Source organism: Falco cherrug, chromosome 9 (assembly GCF_023634085.1).
Source record: "Falco cherrug isolate bFalChe1 chromosome 9, bFalChe1.pri, whole genome shotgun sequence".
Taxonomy (NCBI): Eukaryota; Metazoa; Chordata; class Aves; order Falconiformes; family Falconidae; genus Falco; species Falco cherrug.
Window position 1 is genome coordinate 33,609,328 of NC_073705.1, and position 17,484 is coordinate 33,626,811.

General features: G+C 41.1%; 2 protein-coding genes across 9 annotated transcripts in view; one reads left to right on the forward strand and one right to left on the reverse strand.

Annotated features, from left to right (window-relative positions):
- FRMPD2 (FERM and PDZ domain containing 2) overlaps positions 1-2,552 on the forward strand; it is a 77,495-nt gene extending 74,943 nt beyond the window's left edge. For all 8 annotated transcript variants that reach the window (XM_027815324.2, XM_027815326.2, XM_027815327.2 and 5 more), the window contains one exon: positions 504-2,552. In XM_027815324.2, coding sequence (XP_027671125.2) covers positions 504-575 — 72 coding nt within the window. In that variant the 3' untranslated portion in view covers positions 576-2,552. The remainder of the gene's footprint in view (positions 1-503) is intronic.
- The window catches only part of MAPK8 (mitogen-activated protein kinase 8), a 162,546-nt gene that overhangs the window by 132,007 nt on the left and 13,055 nt on the right, over positions 1-17,484 (reverse strand). Inside the window, exon 2 of the mRNA XM_055721243.1 lies at positions 10,254-10,451. The gene's annotated coding sequence lies outside the window, so the exon portion shown is untranslated. The remainder of the gene's footprint in view (positions 1-10,253; positions 10,452-17,484) is intronic.

Below are 17,484 nucleotides of genomic sequence, written 5' to 3' on the forward strand. Positions count from 1 at the left end.
TGCAAAACTGTGGCCTTAAACCAAATTCTTGCTATTGCTGAGTTATCATCACCTCAGTAAATCCTTCTCCTGCTGAAAAGAGTTTTCACACAGGAAAAGACAAGATGCAGCTAACTCAATTTAGCGCAAAGAGGTGGTGGGAAGAAAAGCAAGACAAGACTAGGATAAACTCTTCCTGTAGCCAAATGTTTTAGCACATGCTCTGATCTATTTTTCATCCAGATAACGATTGACCACGTGATTAAAATTAAGCAAACAGATAACCTTCATTGACCTAAATAAGACTTGAGCACATGCTTACAGCTACTGCATTAAGAAACGTTCCTGAATTTTTACAAGTGATGGAACAAAAAGAACAAGGGTGTTCTTAAATAGCTATCTTTTTATATCTATGTTACAAAGATGCTGAGTGTTATAACAGCACTTCAGCCAGTCTATCCTCCTTTGTCTAGAATTTATGTTGAATGTAATGAGGTGTTTCACATTGGTGTCTCTGTGTACAGGATGAGTATATATTCTGTTACGAAGTTGTACTGGAAGTCCTTCAGAACCTTCAAGCAGTGGATTCCTACTGACTGCAATATGACTCTTTGCTGTTGCTATTCCCCTTGCACTCCAGGGACTACCCAGCAATTGCTGTAAGAGATGTCAAGCCAGCACAGACAAGTATTATATTGCATGCTTTTCTAGATTACTATGATTTCTAAGGCATTTCAAAACCTTGTTTAACATGTCCTGCGTAAGTCATTTAAGTCTTGTCTCACAGTTTGGAGAAGCAGCCAGCCAGCAATGCAACACTGCTGTTAAATTGCCATGGACAATTTGCATGTACTGTGTAATAATGTATTAATTGTTAGGGAAATACTGTGGGACTGTGACAGGGAGATAGCCTTACTTTCCAGAGATCAGCTATAAAGATCTAAGATTCTGCTGGTGTTGGTGGAAGGTTAGTCGTCCCTTAGATATTGTTGTGCACTATGGGCTTCTGGACCCCAAATCACTGTTTTCTACAGTAGTTATGCTTTTATGTGGAAGGACTTCATTTGGTTACCTTTTGTTGCTTGAACAATGTAGAACCATTTCCAGACATCACTCAAGCCCAGGAATTTATACCACCATCACTAGACAGCTTAAATCAAGAAAATGACAGAATATAGGATGCCTTTAAATCCTAGTTGATTCTCTTCAAAGCAGGAAGAGCGTTCTAATAATTGGATGGAATATTAATTTTTCCCAGCAATATGAATAGCTGTAGGTAGCATCAGTATTCTTTCCTTCTGTATCCATGTGAAAAGGAACGCAATACTAAGATAGATTAAATGACTGTGTGCGCATTGCGGTACACATATACATTTCATCTTCCCCTGATCCTTTCCATTGATTAACTCTTGTAATTCTCATCTGGGATCTGAACCAATCTATGGGAAGTCCCACTGGTTTCAGTAGGGGCTAAATCAGAAATTTTAAATTAGAGTAAATAACTCTCTGTACAGTTTATTTCTCCTATAAAAAAGTGTTTCTATTACTGTGAATTGGAGTGGATTTCAGCAGAAATCTGCTGTTCAAGTTTGTACTACTTCTAAGTCCTTTACCTACAAAGTGACACATATGGAAGTTATTAGATATGCATTGGAAGAGTAACTTTTAAACATAGGAAATTACAACAAAATTTATTTAATTGAATTGTACATATTTTTAAAATATCATTGATTTCCAGAAAGGAGAATATATTAAGAGGCATTTGAATATAAAACTGCAGTAGAAAAAAGAAAATAAAATAGCTGTTTATTTTCATTATGAATGAGAGGTTAATGGTTCACAAAGAATGAGGGATTAAACACAAATTAGAAGTATGACTTTCAGAAAAAGCCACTGTAATACAATTAGAATTAAGGCCAAAGGCCATTTTTTCTTTCTGCCCTCAGATAGTCCGCTGGAAGTCAGAAAAAGATAGAAATGAAATTTATGATGTAAGCCAGATGCTAACTTCAAACATATTGATAAATACCCAGAGTAATGCTAAATTAGTGGAGTAACTCTGGACTTATATAGGTGTAAACATATACAGAATTCAATGTTTTGTCTTAAATTCATTGAATTTGAGCCTTCCAAGAAGCATTACTATCCATACATCCTGCATTTACTATCTTTATGCCGCATATAAAGGGCTATTTGCAGTTTTGTCAAGAGTCATCAGCCAAATTTTTGTTCATAACTTTGTTACCTTGATTTGGTATTTGGCCTTTTGATTTTAATTACCACATATGTACTGCTATGCAATGAATGCACTATACTGCACATGAATATCCAATACACTTTTTGTACCACAAGAACTTCAAAAAGCTCCTCAGTGAAGATATTCCTATACTTTTTGCAAAGGTGTTTTTTCTGTGGTGTAGAAAGCGCATTCTGGATTTGGAAGACAATCTTCACAGCATTTTTTGTTTCTCCACATTTGTGCATCATCTTTGCAGCTGTTTGACAGAAGTGTTTGCTGTTTTACAGAAGTTTTTTCCTGTTTTACAGGGTTATTAAAAATATTTCTGAAAATATTGCTTTTCATTTCTATTTCTCTTTTATGAAAAATCACTTCTAATACTTAATTACTAATCAGTAGGAGCTCTAGGGAAAATAATCTTTTATTAATCGGGGCTTATATTTAAACTTCCTCTAAAGGCAGATTTTGTGATGATGGTACCTTTCGTATATTCCCCTAAAGCAGGTATTACTGACCTCTGAGACATTCTGCCATATCCCATGTTCTTATCCTTAGGAATATAATAATTAAATGCTTTTAAACAGATATGGCGTTTCTGATCCCCGTAATGACATCCTCACTCAGACTGAACTTTGTTTTGGATGAGACATCATTTTTACACAGATCTAGTCCTCTAAGGCTGCTAGCAGAGTAAGATAAAACAGAACTGGCTTTCCAGAGATTTCATCGTTGCTACATAACAAAGAAATTTTCACCCATAGAAACTCTCAGAGCCTCTCAAACCAACTGTGAGCAGAGCCAAATAGATGCCATTTACCAAACACTAGGTGACAGGCCCTCCATCTGTCACAGTCCTAGAGCGATCCCACAGAGCAAGTGTTTCAATCCACAGCCTGAAAACATTTTCAGAAAGCTGCAGGCTTGCACAGGTTCTGCACATGTTTGAAGCTAAAAGCTGGTCACCTCAGTACTCGTACCACTCATGAGCTCCACTGCTGACAGTCAGCCTAGACAGCAGATAAATTTTGAGGAGGGAAGGACTGAAATCATAGACACTGCTTCCTCCTACAATAGATACCATGTTTGGAGAAATAAATGAGTTGGAACCAGAAAGTACTTAGCAGATGTGGCTGCTGTATATGCTGTCTTGGAGATGCTAAGGAACCATCTGTTCTCACCTTCTTATTTAAAGGCAGGATTCAGGGATTCAACTTCCAGCTGTGCTGCAGACCTCCTGAATAAGACAAACCACTTAAAACAGGATTTTCTGCACCTCACAGGTTTCTTTTAAACTGTAGTACTTAGGTAGGCTCATATCTTTTGAAGACGGGGCCACTGATCTCAAAGTGTAGACAAACTGAGAACAGTTAGAAAACTGTTAAGAGCATTTAAGTATAGGGCAATGCAGCTACGTCCAGCAGCCGATACACCATTTCCCCCCATACACAGCACAAATGAAAGTCCCATTTCTGGATTCTTTATTCATGCAAAACTCCCATGGAATCAAGTCTCCTTGATACACATTCATTTGGAACAAGAGATAACCCACTCCTTAAAGAGCTCACGCTACTTCACAAGTCAGGCTAAACTGGATAGAAAGAAAGATCTACTGTCCCATTTCAGTCATAGATGAGGCAGGGGTTGGTGATTTGTCTAAGATCTACAGAGTTTTTGAAAAACCTGATAACTAAGCCCAGATGATATAAGCTCTGGTCCTGTGCCTACATGCAAAAGTGTTTTTCCTCAGTCAGAAAATAGGATCATGCTACTCTGGTCCATTTCTGATGAGATATTATTTAGCATATAAAGTGGTCTGTAACTTGCACACATCCTAACACACAAGAGATGTACTATGGTACAGAACCTCAGTCTGCGCCTGTGGTCACACTGCTCACTGTGGCACTGTTTGTATTCCTAAGTCTCGTTGCTCTACTGCCTAGTTACCAATCAGGACAAGCTGTAGTACAAATGCAAACAGAAGGGACACATTTGTTGCAGGCAGTCCCTGCTATAACAAGCACTCAAACCAAGTCAACATCTGCTAGGCCTCAGATTCATACTGTAGCACAAAACCTTGTCAATGACAGTCTATGTTCAGATAGTAGCTCTGTCCACAGAACAGCAAGCACATCTCGTCATCTTACTCTGGGGAAGCACTGCCATTGAGACTGCTGCTAAGTTTTCTATGTCTACCATTTTATCTCAATTTAAAAGCAAGTATAGCAAGGACAACCATCTCATTGCTATTAAGTTACAAAATCATGTGAGTAGGAGGAAACCAGCATCCCCATTCTTTAACACCTTCATTGAATTCCATGGACTCAGGACATGGAGGTGACTGTGTACATTGTCAGAACATTGGCAGGTTTGAAAAACTGACTTTAAAAAGTACCAACTTGTACTTTTAAAACTTGTACTAACATAAGAAGGCTTCCTTTTAATTTTCCTAGAAATCCTGGGAGATGAGTCAGTAAGTTTTCTCTGTCTTTCCGGCTGGAGTTTATGGCCTTACTGAACAACAGAATCTTCTGTGATAGAACAAGTAAGTAAATACAAATACCGCTGGTATTGTGAAAGAACAGCAAACACTGCCATCTATGGGCTACTGCGTCACCGATGGGCTACTGCGACACCTTTAATCGCAATTAGTCACTCATGCCATTAGCATTGAACCACGTCATGAACTTCCACTGAAGATCACTCAAAAGTGTTACCGAGATGGACTTGGCAGGATGCTGTGCTCTCGTTCCAGCCTGGCAAGTGCCTGCCTGGCCAGGCAGCTGATGCTGGCTGCTGACAACTGTACAGCAATACTGCTGCTGGTCCTCCTGATCCTCAAATAATGATAAAGAAGTACTCGGCCAGCCTCGGGAAAAGTATCTAGAAACTTGACAGGGCCTGTCCAAATCTGACGAGAGCCTAACTTATGAATAAACTTGCTCTTGACCTTACAGCAGGGGCGCTTTTGGAATGAAGCGCTTTCTTCATTTACTGAAAATTATGAGTAACGGGAAACCCTCCTGGAGTTTCACTAGAACTGGTTTTATGAAACACTGTGAGCAACTGAAACTAAATGGGTTGGAATATTTTTAGTGTAAGACAATACCTGTAAACTGGTTTCTTTTGTCAAGTACGTTGCAAATTCATCTACAGAATGAGGACTGGAGATAGTGTCACAAATCTCAGTGTAATATTCCCAACCACTGCACATCAAGGAATGTAACCACGTAACAGTTAACCTGAGCAGGCCCAAGCCTGTCCTTTGCTGTGCTGCACATACAGCTTAGCCTTCAGGCCTGTGTTGTGCTGGGAGTATCTCTTAGGTGCAGAATAAGTGTAGCCAGCTAATTGTAAAAGACAGCCTGTAGGAAGCTCCCATTTACTACTGGTGATTATGCCACCAGCAACTTCTTGCCTTGAAGCAAGTTCTCATGTGAACATTCTTTCTGTTGGACAGCAGCCATGGTGAATGGAGTTGTTTTCTTGTAAGAAAATCATGTAATAGTTCAAATGACCAAAACAGGGTAATCCTTCCACGGACAGGGTCTTCACAGTGAGCTGAGCCCAGATCAGATGCCTGTTTGATGCGGCACAACTTGGAGTTCCCGGCATCTGAAGGGATGTAAGATTGTCCATACTATCTTTTCTTCCTTTACAGTGTTAGCACTAATAAATAGCACTCTAAATGATATTTTGCATAGTCTGCATGCCTTTATTACTGGAATTACAATGGAATAGCACCTCCAGGTGCAAAACAGTTACCAGTGAAGAACAATCTTATTTCTCATGGTTGTTAAATCACAAAGCTGGACTCAACATGTAGATTGCCTGCCTACTACTTGGAAAGCTGACTGAGTATTATCGTATACTATAAAAATAGATGCCAGCTGAGATCTCTACACTGAAAAGAGACCTCACCCTTGTAGTATAAGCAGACTGAGAGTGGCAGTTCACTATTTGATCTTCTGAATGTCCAGCAATGTGTGTGATGGAAGAACACAGCTCTTATAAAGACATGTGTCACAGTAAAGTGTGATTTGCACATAATCTTGCACTGATGTAGCTCTGTAGAAATAAGCTTGTGAAACCAGAAGAGTATTCTGTATTGCCATACAGGTATCATTTTTCTTGTCTTGGTCAATTACTTAACGTACACCAGGGATAACAGAAACTCATACTTAATCCGTGCTTCTCCAGGCCCAATAGCATGGAACAATTACCTGAATCACACAACCATAAAACCACAGACTAGTTGAGATTGGAAGGAACCTCTGGAGAGAATCTAGTCTAAACTCCCCAACTCAAAGCAGTGTCATCTAGAGCTCAGAACTGTGTTCAGTTGGGTTTTGAATATATCCAAGGATGAAGACTCAGGGACTTATCTAGGCAACCTATTCTAAAATTGATATTTCTTAGAGTAAAAAAGTTTTTTTTCTGATGTTTAAATGGAATTTCCTGTATTTCAATTTGTGCCCATTGCATCTTGGCCTGTCACTGGATACTACTAAGCAGAGTCTGTTTCTGCCTTCTTAACTTCCTCCCATCTAGGAATTTGCACATATTGATAAAATGCCCCCCTGAGTATTCTCTTCTCCATACTAAACAAGAACAGCTCTCTCATCTTCTTATACAACAGACATTGCAATTTCTTAATCATCTCAGTGGCCTTAACACGCCAATACTGATTCAGAGAGAGCACGAGATTCCATCCAACAGTTGCATGTCTACTGAAGTTAGGAGAGAGTCTTTTGGTGCCTACTAGCATGACAGAGTTGCTGTTTTAATACCACTTATGCACTGATCAAGGTCTATGAAGCCAATATGGGAGTTTAAGAGAAGATGGAGAGTCTGGAGCATATCTTGGATGTCAATCTGCAAGATCTGTCAGTGACAAGCTCTACTTTTTAGCTAGTCTTAACTCACCAGTGTCTTTCTTTGTGCAACTGAATTTTCTACATAGCTCCCTCCCACAAGAAATAGGTGGCTGTTCAGAATTCATTGCCACTTCTCCACAGCACCACATACACATGTACACGTGAGGAACAGTGAACTTTTTGAGCTTCTGCTCTGAATTTTACAGCTGTTTAGCTTGCTCATTAAACCATTCAAAACTAAAAACAAAAACCAGCTAAAATCCCCTAGAGCAGTACACCCCAACCAGGCAACAGACACAATGGGGACTATACAGTAGCTGTCCAGCACGCCAGCTCATTACACAACCTAGCAATTAACTGAAGTTGACTGTGCTCCCTCCCCTCCCTGCATTTGTTCTCTTGAAAGATGACAATTCCTTCTCCTCCTTCCTGTTAAACCCTCTTGGAAAGGGATGCTAGTGATTGTAGGCTTTCCTTTCCCATCACACTACTGTAAAAAAGCTCCTAACTATTTCCCTGACCATTTCCTTCATGGCTGAAGTAGATTTAGCCCAGGCAAAGCACTAGCTGCAGTACGTCTTGGCCCACTCAATACACCTACCAATAACCCCCAAGGCAGAAATGACGTGCTGTGAGCTCACCTAATGCCAGCATCCTTGGATGAGTGACAAGGACACTATGGGATATAACTAGCATTAGGGAAATGTAGCTATAGCAACACTAATATTCCCAAAGCAAATCCCCACCATGAACGCAAGGAAACTGTTGTTACTGTATACATAAAAGGAACCTGGGCTACAGCATCAGAGGAGAATATGCCTGGCCTGCAGTCTTGCCACAACCAGTAACACACACAAAAGCACACATGTAGCAGATAGAAACTTAGCTCACACACCTTTGGAAATGCTGGGTGAAACAACAGATCCAAAACTGTTGAGTCTTCGCAAATAAATCCCAAACTTCACTCAGCTGACTCCAGACTTTACTGCAATTTTAGCATCATGTAACACTGTTGTGGTGATCAGAAGTCTGCTGTTGTTCCAGAGGCATGAACTGAACCTTGGTCTCTCACGGAACTATCCTGCCTCTACATCACATCGATTTTATCCACTGAAACCAGGCAAAACTTGTAGTTGCGTGTTCAACCGGAACACAGACAATGCTTTTCAATATTTTGGAAACCTAAGCTGAAATAACTGAATGACTCGTGGGGAATTTAGACTTTCAGTAGATAAAGAAATAAAAAGTTATTTTATTTGGCTTGGAATATCACTCTACATACTCCTCCAGAACTCCTGGGTTCCTCTCTTCATCATATCTATAATTCATTGGAAGACAAATTCTTTAACAGTATCATGCCTCATTTTCCTTGTCTACTGTTTTACCATCTTAGAGGAGATGCATGAGTCACAGGTAATGCTTGTCAAGTGTCAAGAAAGTACTCAAAGCATAAAATGTTCTTCATGCTTGCACTTTACAGTCACTACATATTCCCCTCAATCACCGTGTGTGAGTTAGGGTATATGTAGCAAGCATCTGTCTCATTATTAGGAAATTTGTGCTGCATCATTAAGTGAAACATTTCGCATGACTGAGTTATTTCTGTTGCATGTGCCTGTCCCCTGGAAAGAGTAGGATCCTGCTAATGTATAATTTGAGCAGCGAGTGGGAACAAAGTGGTTATTTCACAGCTAGAAAATCTATTAGTATCAACTAACTTGAGCCACTAAGCACAGACTGAGCACCACTCCCTTTGGCTGACAGCAATTTTAGATGAAAAGATCTAAAACTGTTCCCATAATTAGAATCCGGACAAAGCCTGGGATGCCAGCAGCAATGGGATGACCACACCTTTCTTCTCAATACAAATGCTCAGCTCCTTCAAAGCAACATTGCTCTAGGCAATGGCAGCTCTTTCTAGAGCACTCCATGACAGCTCCTGCTGAGATTTTCAATCTCATCAAGAGTTCTCCACCTACTCCCCTTCTCATCAACATTCACTTAGATCCCTGGCTTAGATTCCTAGTGTGGGTGTCTGCTGGATTATGTTCTTCTAGACTTTGTCAGCGGCTCAAAAGGCCAGGTTCAACTATCCAAGGAGTCCTCCTGGGGACTTACATAATACTGTTTGAGCTCTATCAAAGCATCTGGTGAAACTCAATCATCTCCTTGTGTTTCTGAGAAGGACACAGAATAAGCTGGGAGCACCACCGACAAGTAAATATGTTAAAAACATCCATTACACTTTTCTTCTTTTCCCTTTGTCAACAGTTCTCCCTTCTTATTTATTCAGTTAACAGGGCAACAGGTTTGCACCCTGACTCTCAGTTTATTGTAAAGTCCTTGAGGAATACAAAGCGCAGCTACCTCCAGGTGGTCAATGGCCTGTAGCCAGCTAAAGTTATCACAGCCTTGGGCAGGGAAGAGAAAATTTTATCAAAGATGCTGGCCTCTGTATCTTCAGTCCAAGTTGCCTCAAAATCATTACACAGAACAGCTCCCTGGGAAGTCTACAAAAAGCAATCCATACACAGGACTCAGAACAGACAATAAAGTTTCTTACCACAGCCTAGGTTATCAATTAACTTTTGTAGTATCTGCACCACACTGATAGATGAGGCTGGTCCTCTATCAAAGCCCATTTGGTCCCATTCACTTGTCCACTCCTTAACCAACACAAGTTTTGTGTTTGCATGAACATGAGGCTGGGGCTGGCAGAGTACTAGCAAGAGGGATGGTGACAATGGCCTGTCAGAGGGGAAAATCACTGAAGATACGTGTGACAGACCCACTGGAGTGAATTAGGTCATCTAGTGCTGTCATAAACAATAGGGCCAAAGATCACACAATGGCAAGCAGTCTCCCATATGAAGGTCTTTGGACAATTGGCTCTGCTAGTAAGGTTACCAGCAGTAATGCTGCATGTCATGTCATCACTGCAGAGACTGGATGGCATGGAAAGGGAGGCAGAGGTCTGAGATGCTCAAGGCAAGCAATCTGAATCTTTAGAGTGAAAATCTTTCTGCTAAGTAGCGAAGAGGATATCCACTTTGGACTTGATAGAAAATCCACCCTGCTTTGTCCTCTAACATAACTCTTTCTTACTGAAGGATCAACAGATAAATAGGCCGCAGCGACAGGTTGTGATTGTTTAAACTTACCAGTGACTTTAAGGTCTCAGTCCTGCATTCTTCAAGGGCGGGTGAATTTCAGGAAGTACTGTGTATCCACATTCTGGATTCTCAGTAGCAGCTGGATCTGTGGTGTAGCTTTCACAATCGCTCCTGAAAACTTTGACCATCATTTTACTAACTTCCTCCTTCTGTTCTTTCCTCCTCCATTCTTTCCCATTACAAATCCTAAAAAGGGATGAACGAGAAAAGGAGATTGATTGGTAACATTTCAGATTCTTCCCCCTTCATCAAAGGCCTCACAAAACCTTGGCAAATGTAGGGAATCCTCTATTTTTCAGGAGACATACTGTTCCCATATCTAAAAGGGAGAAAAATTTCTTAGTTATAACTTGCTCCACTTTGTGAAGTTGCAGAAGTACTACACACAGATAGATCCAAAAAGTGCACTTGCAAAAAATGAGAGCAAAGGCAATGCTGCTTATGTTTATAGGACTAAAAGGATCAAGAAAAAATTGGAAAAACTCATTCAGATGATCTTCATGCATATCAAATGGGTTAATTCATTTGAACTTCAAGCAGCTCATTTCCTCCTTCCTTACCAGAATTAGCCTGAATATAACATTAACTTTAATACCGTTCACTGAAGTTTTGTGCCTGTTTTCAGACCCATGCCTAATCCAAACTCTGGGTACACATGCCTAACTGCTGAACATACCCACAATGGTACTTTCCAGGCTAAGGCTTTGAATATGTGCTTTGTGCAAAGTTTAAATACAGTGGAGACTGGTTATATCACAAGGGCCTGGCACTGCATGATGAGCAAATGTGACCTGCACCATTTGCTTTTTATGCTATAAAAAGATGGCATTTACATGCCTGCAAAAATCCAATGCCAAATTCCTTGTATTGCAGCTCTGCTATGTCCCATCAGTTTTTCAAGCCCTTTGATCTCTAAACTATACAGTGTTCAGTATGCATTATTATAACATCACGTTTTGGTTTTGTAATCTTGTGATTCTGAGCGCAAAATCAACAGAAATCTTTGTGGATGGTATTTGGGTGAACATTTTTTAATTTTGTTTTATAAATTACTTGAGTGAAGATCACAAAAGGCTTGTGATCCTTCTAGTTCCCACCAGATGTCACCAAGCTCTCAAGGATCTGAGTCAGGGCAGCAGAAGCCTCCAGCTTGAGTGCCAGTCATATACTATGTCTTCCCCTTTTAAAGAGAACAGGGTGAAGCAGCAAGCGTAAGGAGCTGAGGACAGACCCTTTCCTTGTGTCAGTGGATGAAACACTGCTGAATCGCTACTGAGCCACAGCTGCTATGATTTCACTGCTGTTGGATAGTTTAGTCTGAAAGGAGTCAATCTCCCTTCACTTAGCACCAAGGCAACACTACCATCACAATTCTGCTCTCCTCTACCTGAAACACCAGGCAGAGCAGGCAGGAGGTACAATAACATGCACAAAAAGGAAGTTTATGCTACTGCTTTACAGTCTACAGACTCTGCAATGAAGTGGCCTGCCTGAAACTGCACAGGGAGTCATGAGCTAAACCGGGCACTGAAGCCAGCTTCCAGTACTCATCTTGAAAAACACTCCTCCGTAAGCATCTTGCTTTTCAAAGCAGTGGTTCCCTTCTGAGTTTTACTGAGTGCTAAGCATTGTGGTGTCTTGCACAGCATAAATGCATGAGGTCTCCCTACTCAAATATGTGTGTTCCCCAAGAAAGCCAGCTTGCCAACAGGCTCTCTTCAATGCATCCCAATTGGCAGAATCGCACACTTAAGGCTCTGCCATCAGAGGAAATGTTTAGTCTCAAAGAGATTAGATGCACAGACTAAGTAAAATGAATAGAAGGTGACAAATATCCAAGATGTATGTTTGAGAATGAAGAGGCTGAACTGGAAATGAATGAATTTTAATGAGAGAAGGAAATTCACCATGAATCACAGACATCTATTGTCCTGAAAGGGCACTGTTCCCCATGGCCCCAGAACAAACATGAAAGGCACACATTCCGTGAGGTATTGTTGGGGCTGGCTTGACTATGGTGGCTTGGACTTGTATAGCACCTTTCACCGAGGGCTTCAAATCATTTAACTTCTGAGAGGCTGGTAGCATTATTCTGGGCTTTTTACAGACACTGAAGTATGCACTGAGACAAAATGACTTAGCCTCACAGTTAGCAATTCCAAGAGCTGGGAAAGTGAATCCTGATCAGTATAAATGAACCTCTGGCCTAGCGCCTTATTTCTGCAACCTTGCTCCTAGGGAAGCATGGCAGTTGGTTTCTATTGCACCAGCTCTCACAAATGACATTGTAATGAAGAGATCCTTGCCCATAAGAATAGCAAAGCCTGTTTGTCCTGGGTAGCTGGTAATAGAGTGCACATTGCTCCCTACAGTGTACACAGCAGCCAAGGGCATGCAGAAGAATAAACACAGTTTGGCCTTACTCTTTGGTGCCCTGACAAGCTGACAACAGTCACAGGGTGATTCATCTCTAGCAGTTAGTCTTATGCGTTACTTCTGTGACTCAGCAGGGAACCCTAGTCTTGTCGCCTGCCCACTGCAGCTATCACTGTTACATTTTCCTGCTGGCCTACCAAAATAACCTTCAGCCTAGAACTGGAATATCCTCATTGTTAAGTGTGACTTGTCTCTAATGGTTGTGTTTATCTTTTTAAAATAGTTCATGACTGCAGACAGAACACACACAAACCATTCATGGCTCCATGATTATATGGTTCAAATTCTGCTTCCTGAGGAGAGAGGAACTACAACTCCAGTCTGGGCTTTTTCTCCACTGTTTTTCTCTACATCAACAAAAATTATCTATACAGTTATCACAAACTCCTCCTTTTCTTCTGGGAACACCTCTTTTTCCTCAGCTGAGCCAATGACTACATACAGTATCATAGCATTTCTAATGCTTCATTTTCTGACAGAATTTGTCTCTCTTCCTGCCATAACCATCTTACTTTGACAGGTACACCGAACCAATCAACATGTAAGGTGAACATAGTAACCCCTCCTCTGTTGGTACAGAATCAAATTACCCTTCTTTTCTCCCTCCCATCAGCATTGTCAGGCATGCCCATGACAAACCCTACTTATACATACATGAATAAGAAGAGACTATGGGATTGGAAGCACAGACCTCTGCCACTTACAGATTGCTGCTTCTCTCCTCCACTACAGACTTGTTCACAACTGGTGCAATGCATTTGCTCACACACCAGCCTGCCTTGTTCAGCTTGTGGTGCAGCCCATGCTAGCTGTCCACTGTTTACGGTACCCAGCTTAGCTAGACTTAGTAATTCTAATAGCTGGCAGCTCTTTTGCAGCTACCTGAGTTGCAATCACATCCATGACCACAATGTTACTGTAAATTTGAAAGGCCATCTGAACATTTTGCCTGTTAATTGTTTTGTAACTAGTGGGAAATTTTCTACCTTCAGGGCTATTGGAAGGAATTCAAGCCATAAAGCAGAGGGTAGCAGGACTCTGATCAGCTGCACACTAACTTCTAATCTAAAAGGCCTGTATTTTACTTCTGATGCTTTTCTTGATCCGTTGCCTTCTCAATATTGTTCTATTGTTAATTATAGCTCGTCATTTTTTTCTCAATAAAAAAAAACCACAAACAGATCAAGGGAAATGAAAAAAAAAAACCAACAATGACTTTCAAAATGTATCTGAAAAGCCAAAACCTCTTTGGTTTCCTGAAATCTAGACAAAACTGCAGAGGCCATAGGAATAATTTTTGTTTCCAAGCAGTTTAATAACCAATCTGAGCCAGGAATTACTTTAATTCTTCTTTGAAAAAGTTTCCTTAGAGGTCAACTTATCTTGAACGGTCCTGCTATAATAAAATATTAATGGAGAAAAATCAATTTCCAGTATCACTGCCATGTCATGCTCCCAGAAATAGGTGCACCTACCATGGCTCAGGTTTAGTAACTTTGGTCCTGCTGTAGAGAGGCACCTCTTAACTTTGCCTGCCCCTTCTGCACAGCAGAACAGCACATGTCATCCTGAGAAAGCTCATATTGGTATCTGGCTATTTAACTGCATCAATGGTCCTTGCTTGCCTGTGTGTACTTCCTTTGCTAAGAAATGAGTCTCAGAAGTTGATCATAGAAATCTCCCTATAGTGAAGGTTTGTGTTTTCTCCCAGTCATGCAGTCCCTACAGGCATAGTTGCATTCCAGTCCATGTTTAAAAAATTACTAATGGAAAATACTTCCACACCCAGTGGCTAATTAGTTTCTCCCTCAGAAGTAAAATCGTGGCTTTGTTATGAATGCACTACCTTCTAACTGTTAGTTTTAAGGGCTGGCAGGAAGACCCAAGAAAGACGAGGGAGATCTTGTAGTACCTATAGTACTACTCTTATTATGCATTTGTCTGTTAGACCCTGCTTTTAAGTAACTGATAATTAGGGTTTAAAACACAGTTTTGTTTCCTGGTGATTCATGTCAGAAAATCTAGAGTATGACAAATGTATTAGTGATAATTCACTGAACCGCCTATAACTCCCGAGATTCCCTATAAGGTTCAGTGTTTCTGGCATCAAATGGCTGAAAATGAGAGGTCTTTCTTCAAAACTGCAAGATTAAATTAAAAAGAAGTATATTTTTCCAGTGAGGTGTTGCATTGCTGTTGCAGTTGTTCTAGTTAACATGTTCAGATTTTATTCCCCAGCCACAAGCATTTTTTACCTCACAAGCACGCAACTCCATGAGATGGATTTTCATGGAAAAAAACCCCACAAATGTTATTAAGACTCTCTTTTAAAGCACAAAACTTAGTGATGCTGACAATTCCTACATGATTCCAAATGGAACTGCATATAGGTCACGGGTTGTAGGAAGTTCCTTGCTGGCACCTACGAGTTCAGAGGAATGGTGGGTAGGTGCCCTCCTCCCTGCCCCATCACCACCAAAAAGGAAAAAGATACAAATATGAACTGTGATGATGTCCTTGGAAGGAAACATAACAGGTTAGCAGGTAGGAAAGGGGCCACAGTATTCTTCAGAAGGCTCCTCAGTTTGGATCGTGAGAGGCATTGTAGGTCATACATACTTCAATTTCGACGCAGTGGTTTGATCCACAGTTTAGGGCTGAACAATGACACACATTTTAGGAAAACACTGCTACTCTGTTCCTTCTCAGTCCCTCCCTGGACTCTGAGATGTTTAAAACCCATAATCTTACAGACTACATCGTCTAGATTTTGGCTCAGCTGCTTTTTCCAGCACGAAAGAAAGCATACTGAGCTCTGACAGTCCCTCAGTTGCCCATCTTACCTGAAAGAGGATCACTCCAACTGGGACATCTGGCAAGCTAAAAGTAGCAGCACAGTGTTGGGAGTGAGAAAGGCAATGCTGAGAAATTAAGTCATTTGGTTCCTGAGCACAGCTGGCTGCCTTCATGTCCCTGAGAGGGCTAGGACTTGGGATGGGGGGGTGGGGTATAAATTGCTTGTTTCAAACTGTCCTTATTAACTAGACATTTCATTTAAATTGTACTTAGCACCTGCCTCCAATTACCTGACTTCAAGGCCCATGCGTGACAGAAGCTGGAGCTCTGATTAAATCCATGCTTCGTACTAGCAAGCCATTAAGTCAAATCAAGGCTCGCTGCTCCTTTGAAGGAGATCATTTGTCTTCATTAAAAGTGGCCATCCATGATTGCCCTGACAGGAGCTTCTCCCTGTAAGATAATAAGGTCTGTTATTGTTGAGAGGTAAAATAATGTATAGCAGTCCCTTAGAGAGTGATTTGTATTTATTAATGTTCTCACAAATTACTGTACCCTGATTAACATGTGACTGTGAACAGGCAGTGGGGTGTGATGCTCATCATGGCCATTCACACCAGCCACTGTCTTTCCTCAGATCCTAGATAGTAACAGAATGTAAGGAAGCTGCCTCCTGCCCTTTAATGATGTCTTGGGTCTGTTAGGGTGTGATGGACAGAGACTTAGCCAGGTTGTAAAAACCTGGCTAATCACATCTCTGATCAGGTCCTAAACTTCAGTCCAGATACAGAAGACTACACAAAAGTCACTTTCTTTTTTAATAATATAATACTCCATATTCTCACCACTGTGAACCAGTATCTTATACTTCTCATCCACAGATTTTAAAGTGTTTTACAATGGACATCCAACTTCAGTGGTGGGGAAAGGGAAAATTCATAAACTGACTTTCTCATAGTCACCTGGGAAGCCAGGAGAAAAACAGGTGCAGAATTCAGGTCTTTTGCACCACTAGCCCTGCCATTTGACACACTGAAAACTGTACAAATCCCAGTGCACTTAACTTTTGTGACATGCAAAATCAAACTAGAACCAGTGTAACATGTTCTTCCACAATGATATCATAAGTAAACCACCTCCAGAGGTTCTGTGCATGGATGTCAGGAAGCATACAGGATATTTAGAAGCAAATAGCTGCAATACCTACTGCAGCGGGACTATTTGCTAGCCCATCTCTGGCTCCAGCCTTGGGTCTCTTGTCCCCCCTCCATGACATTCAGAGGTTCTAGTTTGGGACAACAGCCAGCTCTGGATAAAACAAGCTCATTCCATACCCTGGCCTTAAGGTTATTTTCAGCATGCTGCTACGCCAGTTCACTTTCTGAGGGAAAACTGTGGCAGACAAACACTTCTTAGCACCCAGATGAGAAAACAGGAATGAGTCTGAATAGCTGTTTTCATCTGTACTATCAAACTTCAGCAGTTCAGTAGAGTTCAAAAGGGGACGTTTGATTCAGACCACTATAAACAAAGGAGATACAGTGTGGGGAGAAGTTGAAAGAAGGCAGAACTTTAGAGCAAACTCAAAAGGGATTTTCCATTGAAGTTTTAGGGTGTAGCCAGTTCCAGTTGTTTCTACTATATTTCCAAGTCAGAGCAGTCTATGATCATGTTACCAGTTCTCTCCAAATCCACCACCAAACTGAGCTGTTAATATAGTGACAGAAGCTTGCAAGAGCCCTGGATTTATGTTCTGAGCGCTCTAAAGCAGAGATGGGAACTTTCCAAGCAGACAGCCTTCATAGCCAGTTATGGAGGCAAGGTCTGTTAGGTAACTGCAACTGAGCAGAGGCCGGTATCCTCCAAATGAGCACAGTCAGTAACACTGCAGAGCATGTGAGAATTCTGGTCATGCAAAATGCATCCCCAGTCTTATAGCAGGACTTACCCTGCTGTGGAACATGACTTTCAAGGGGACACATCACAT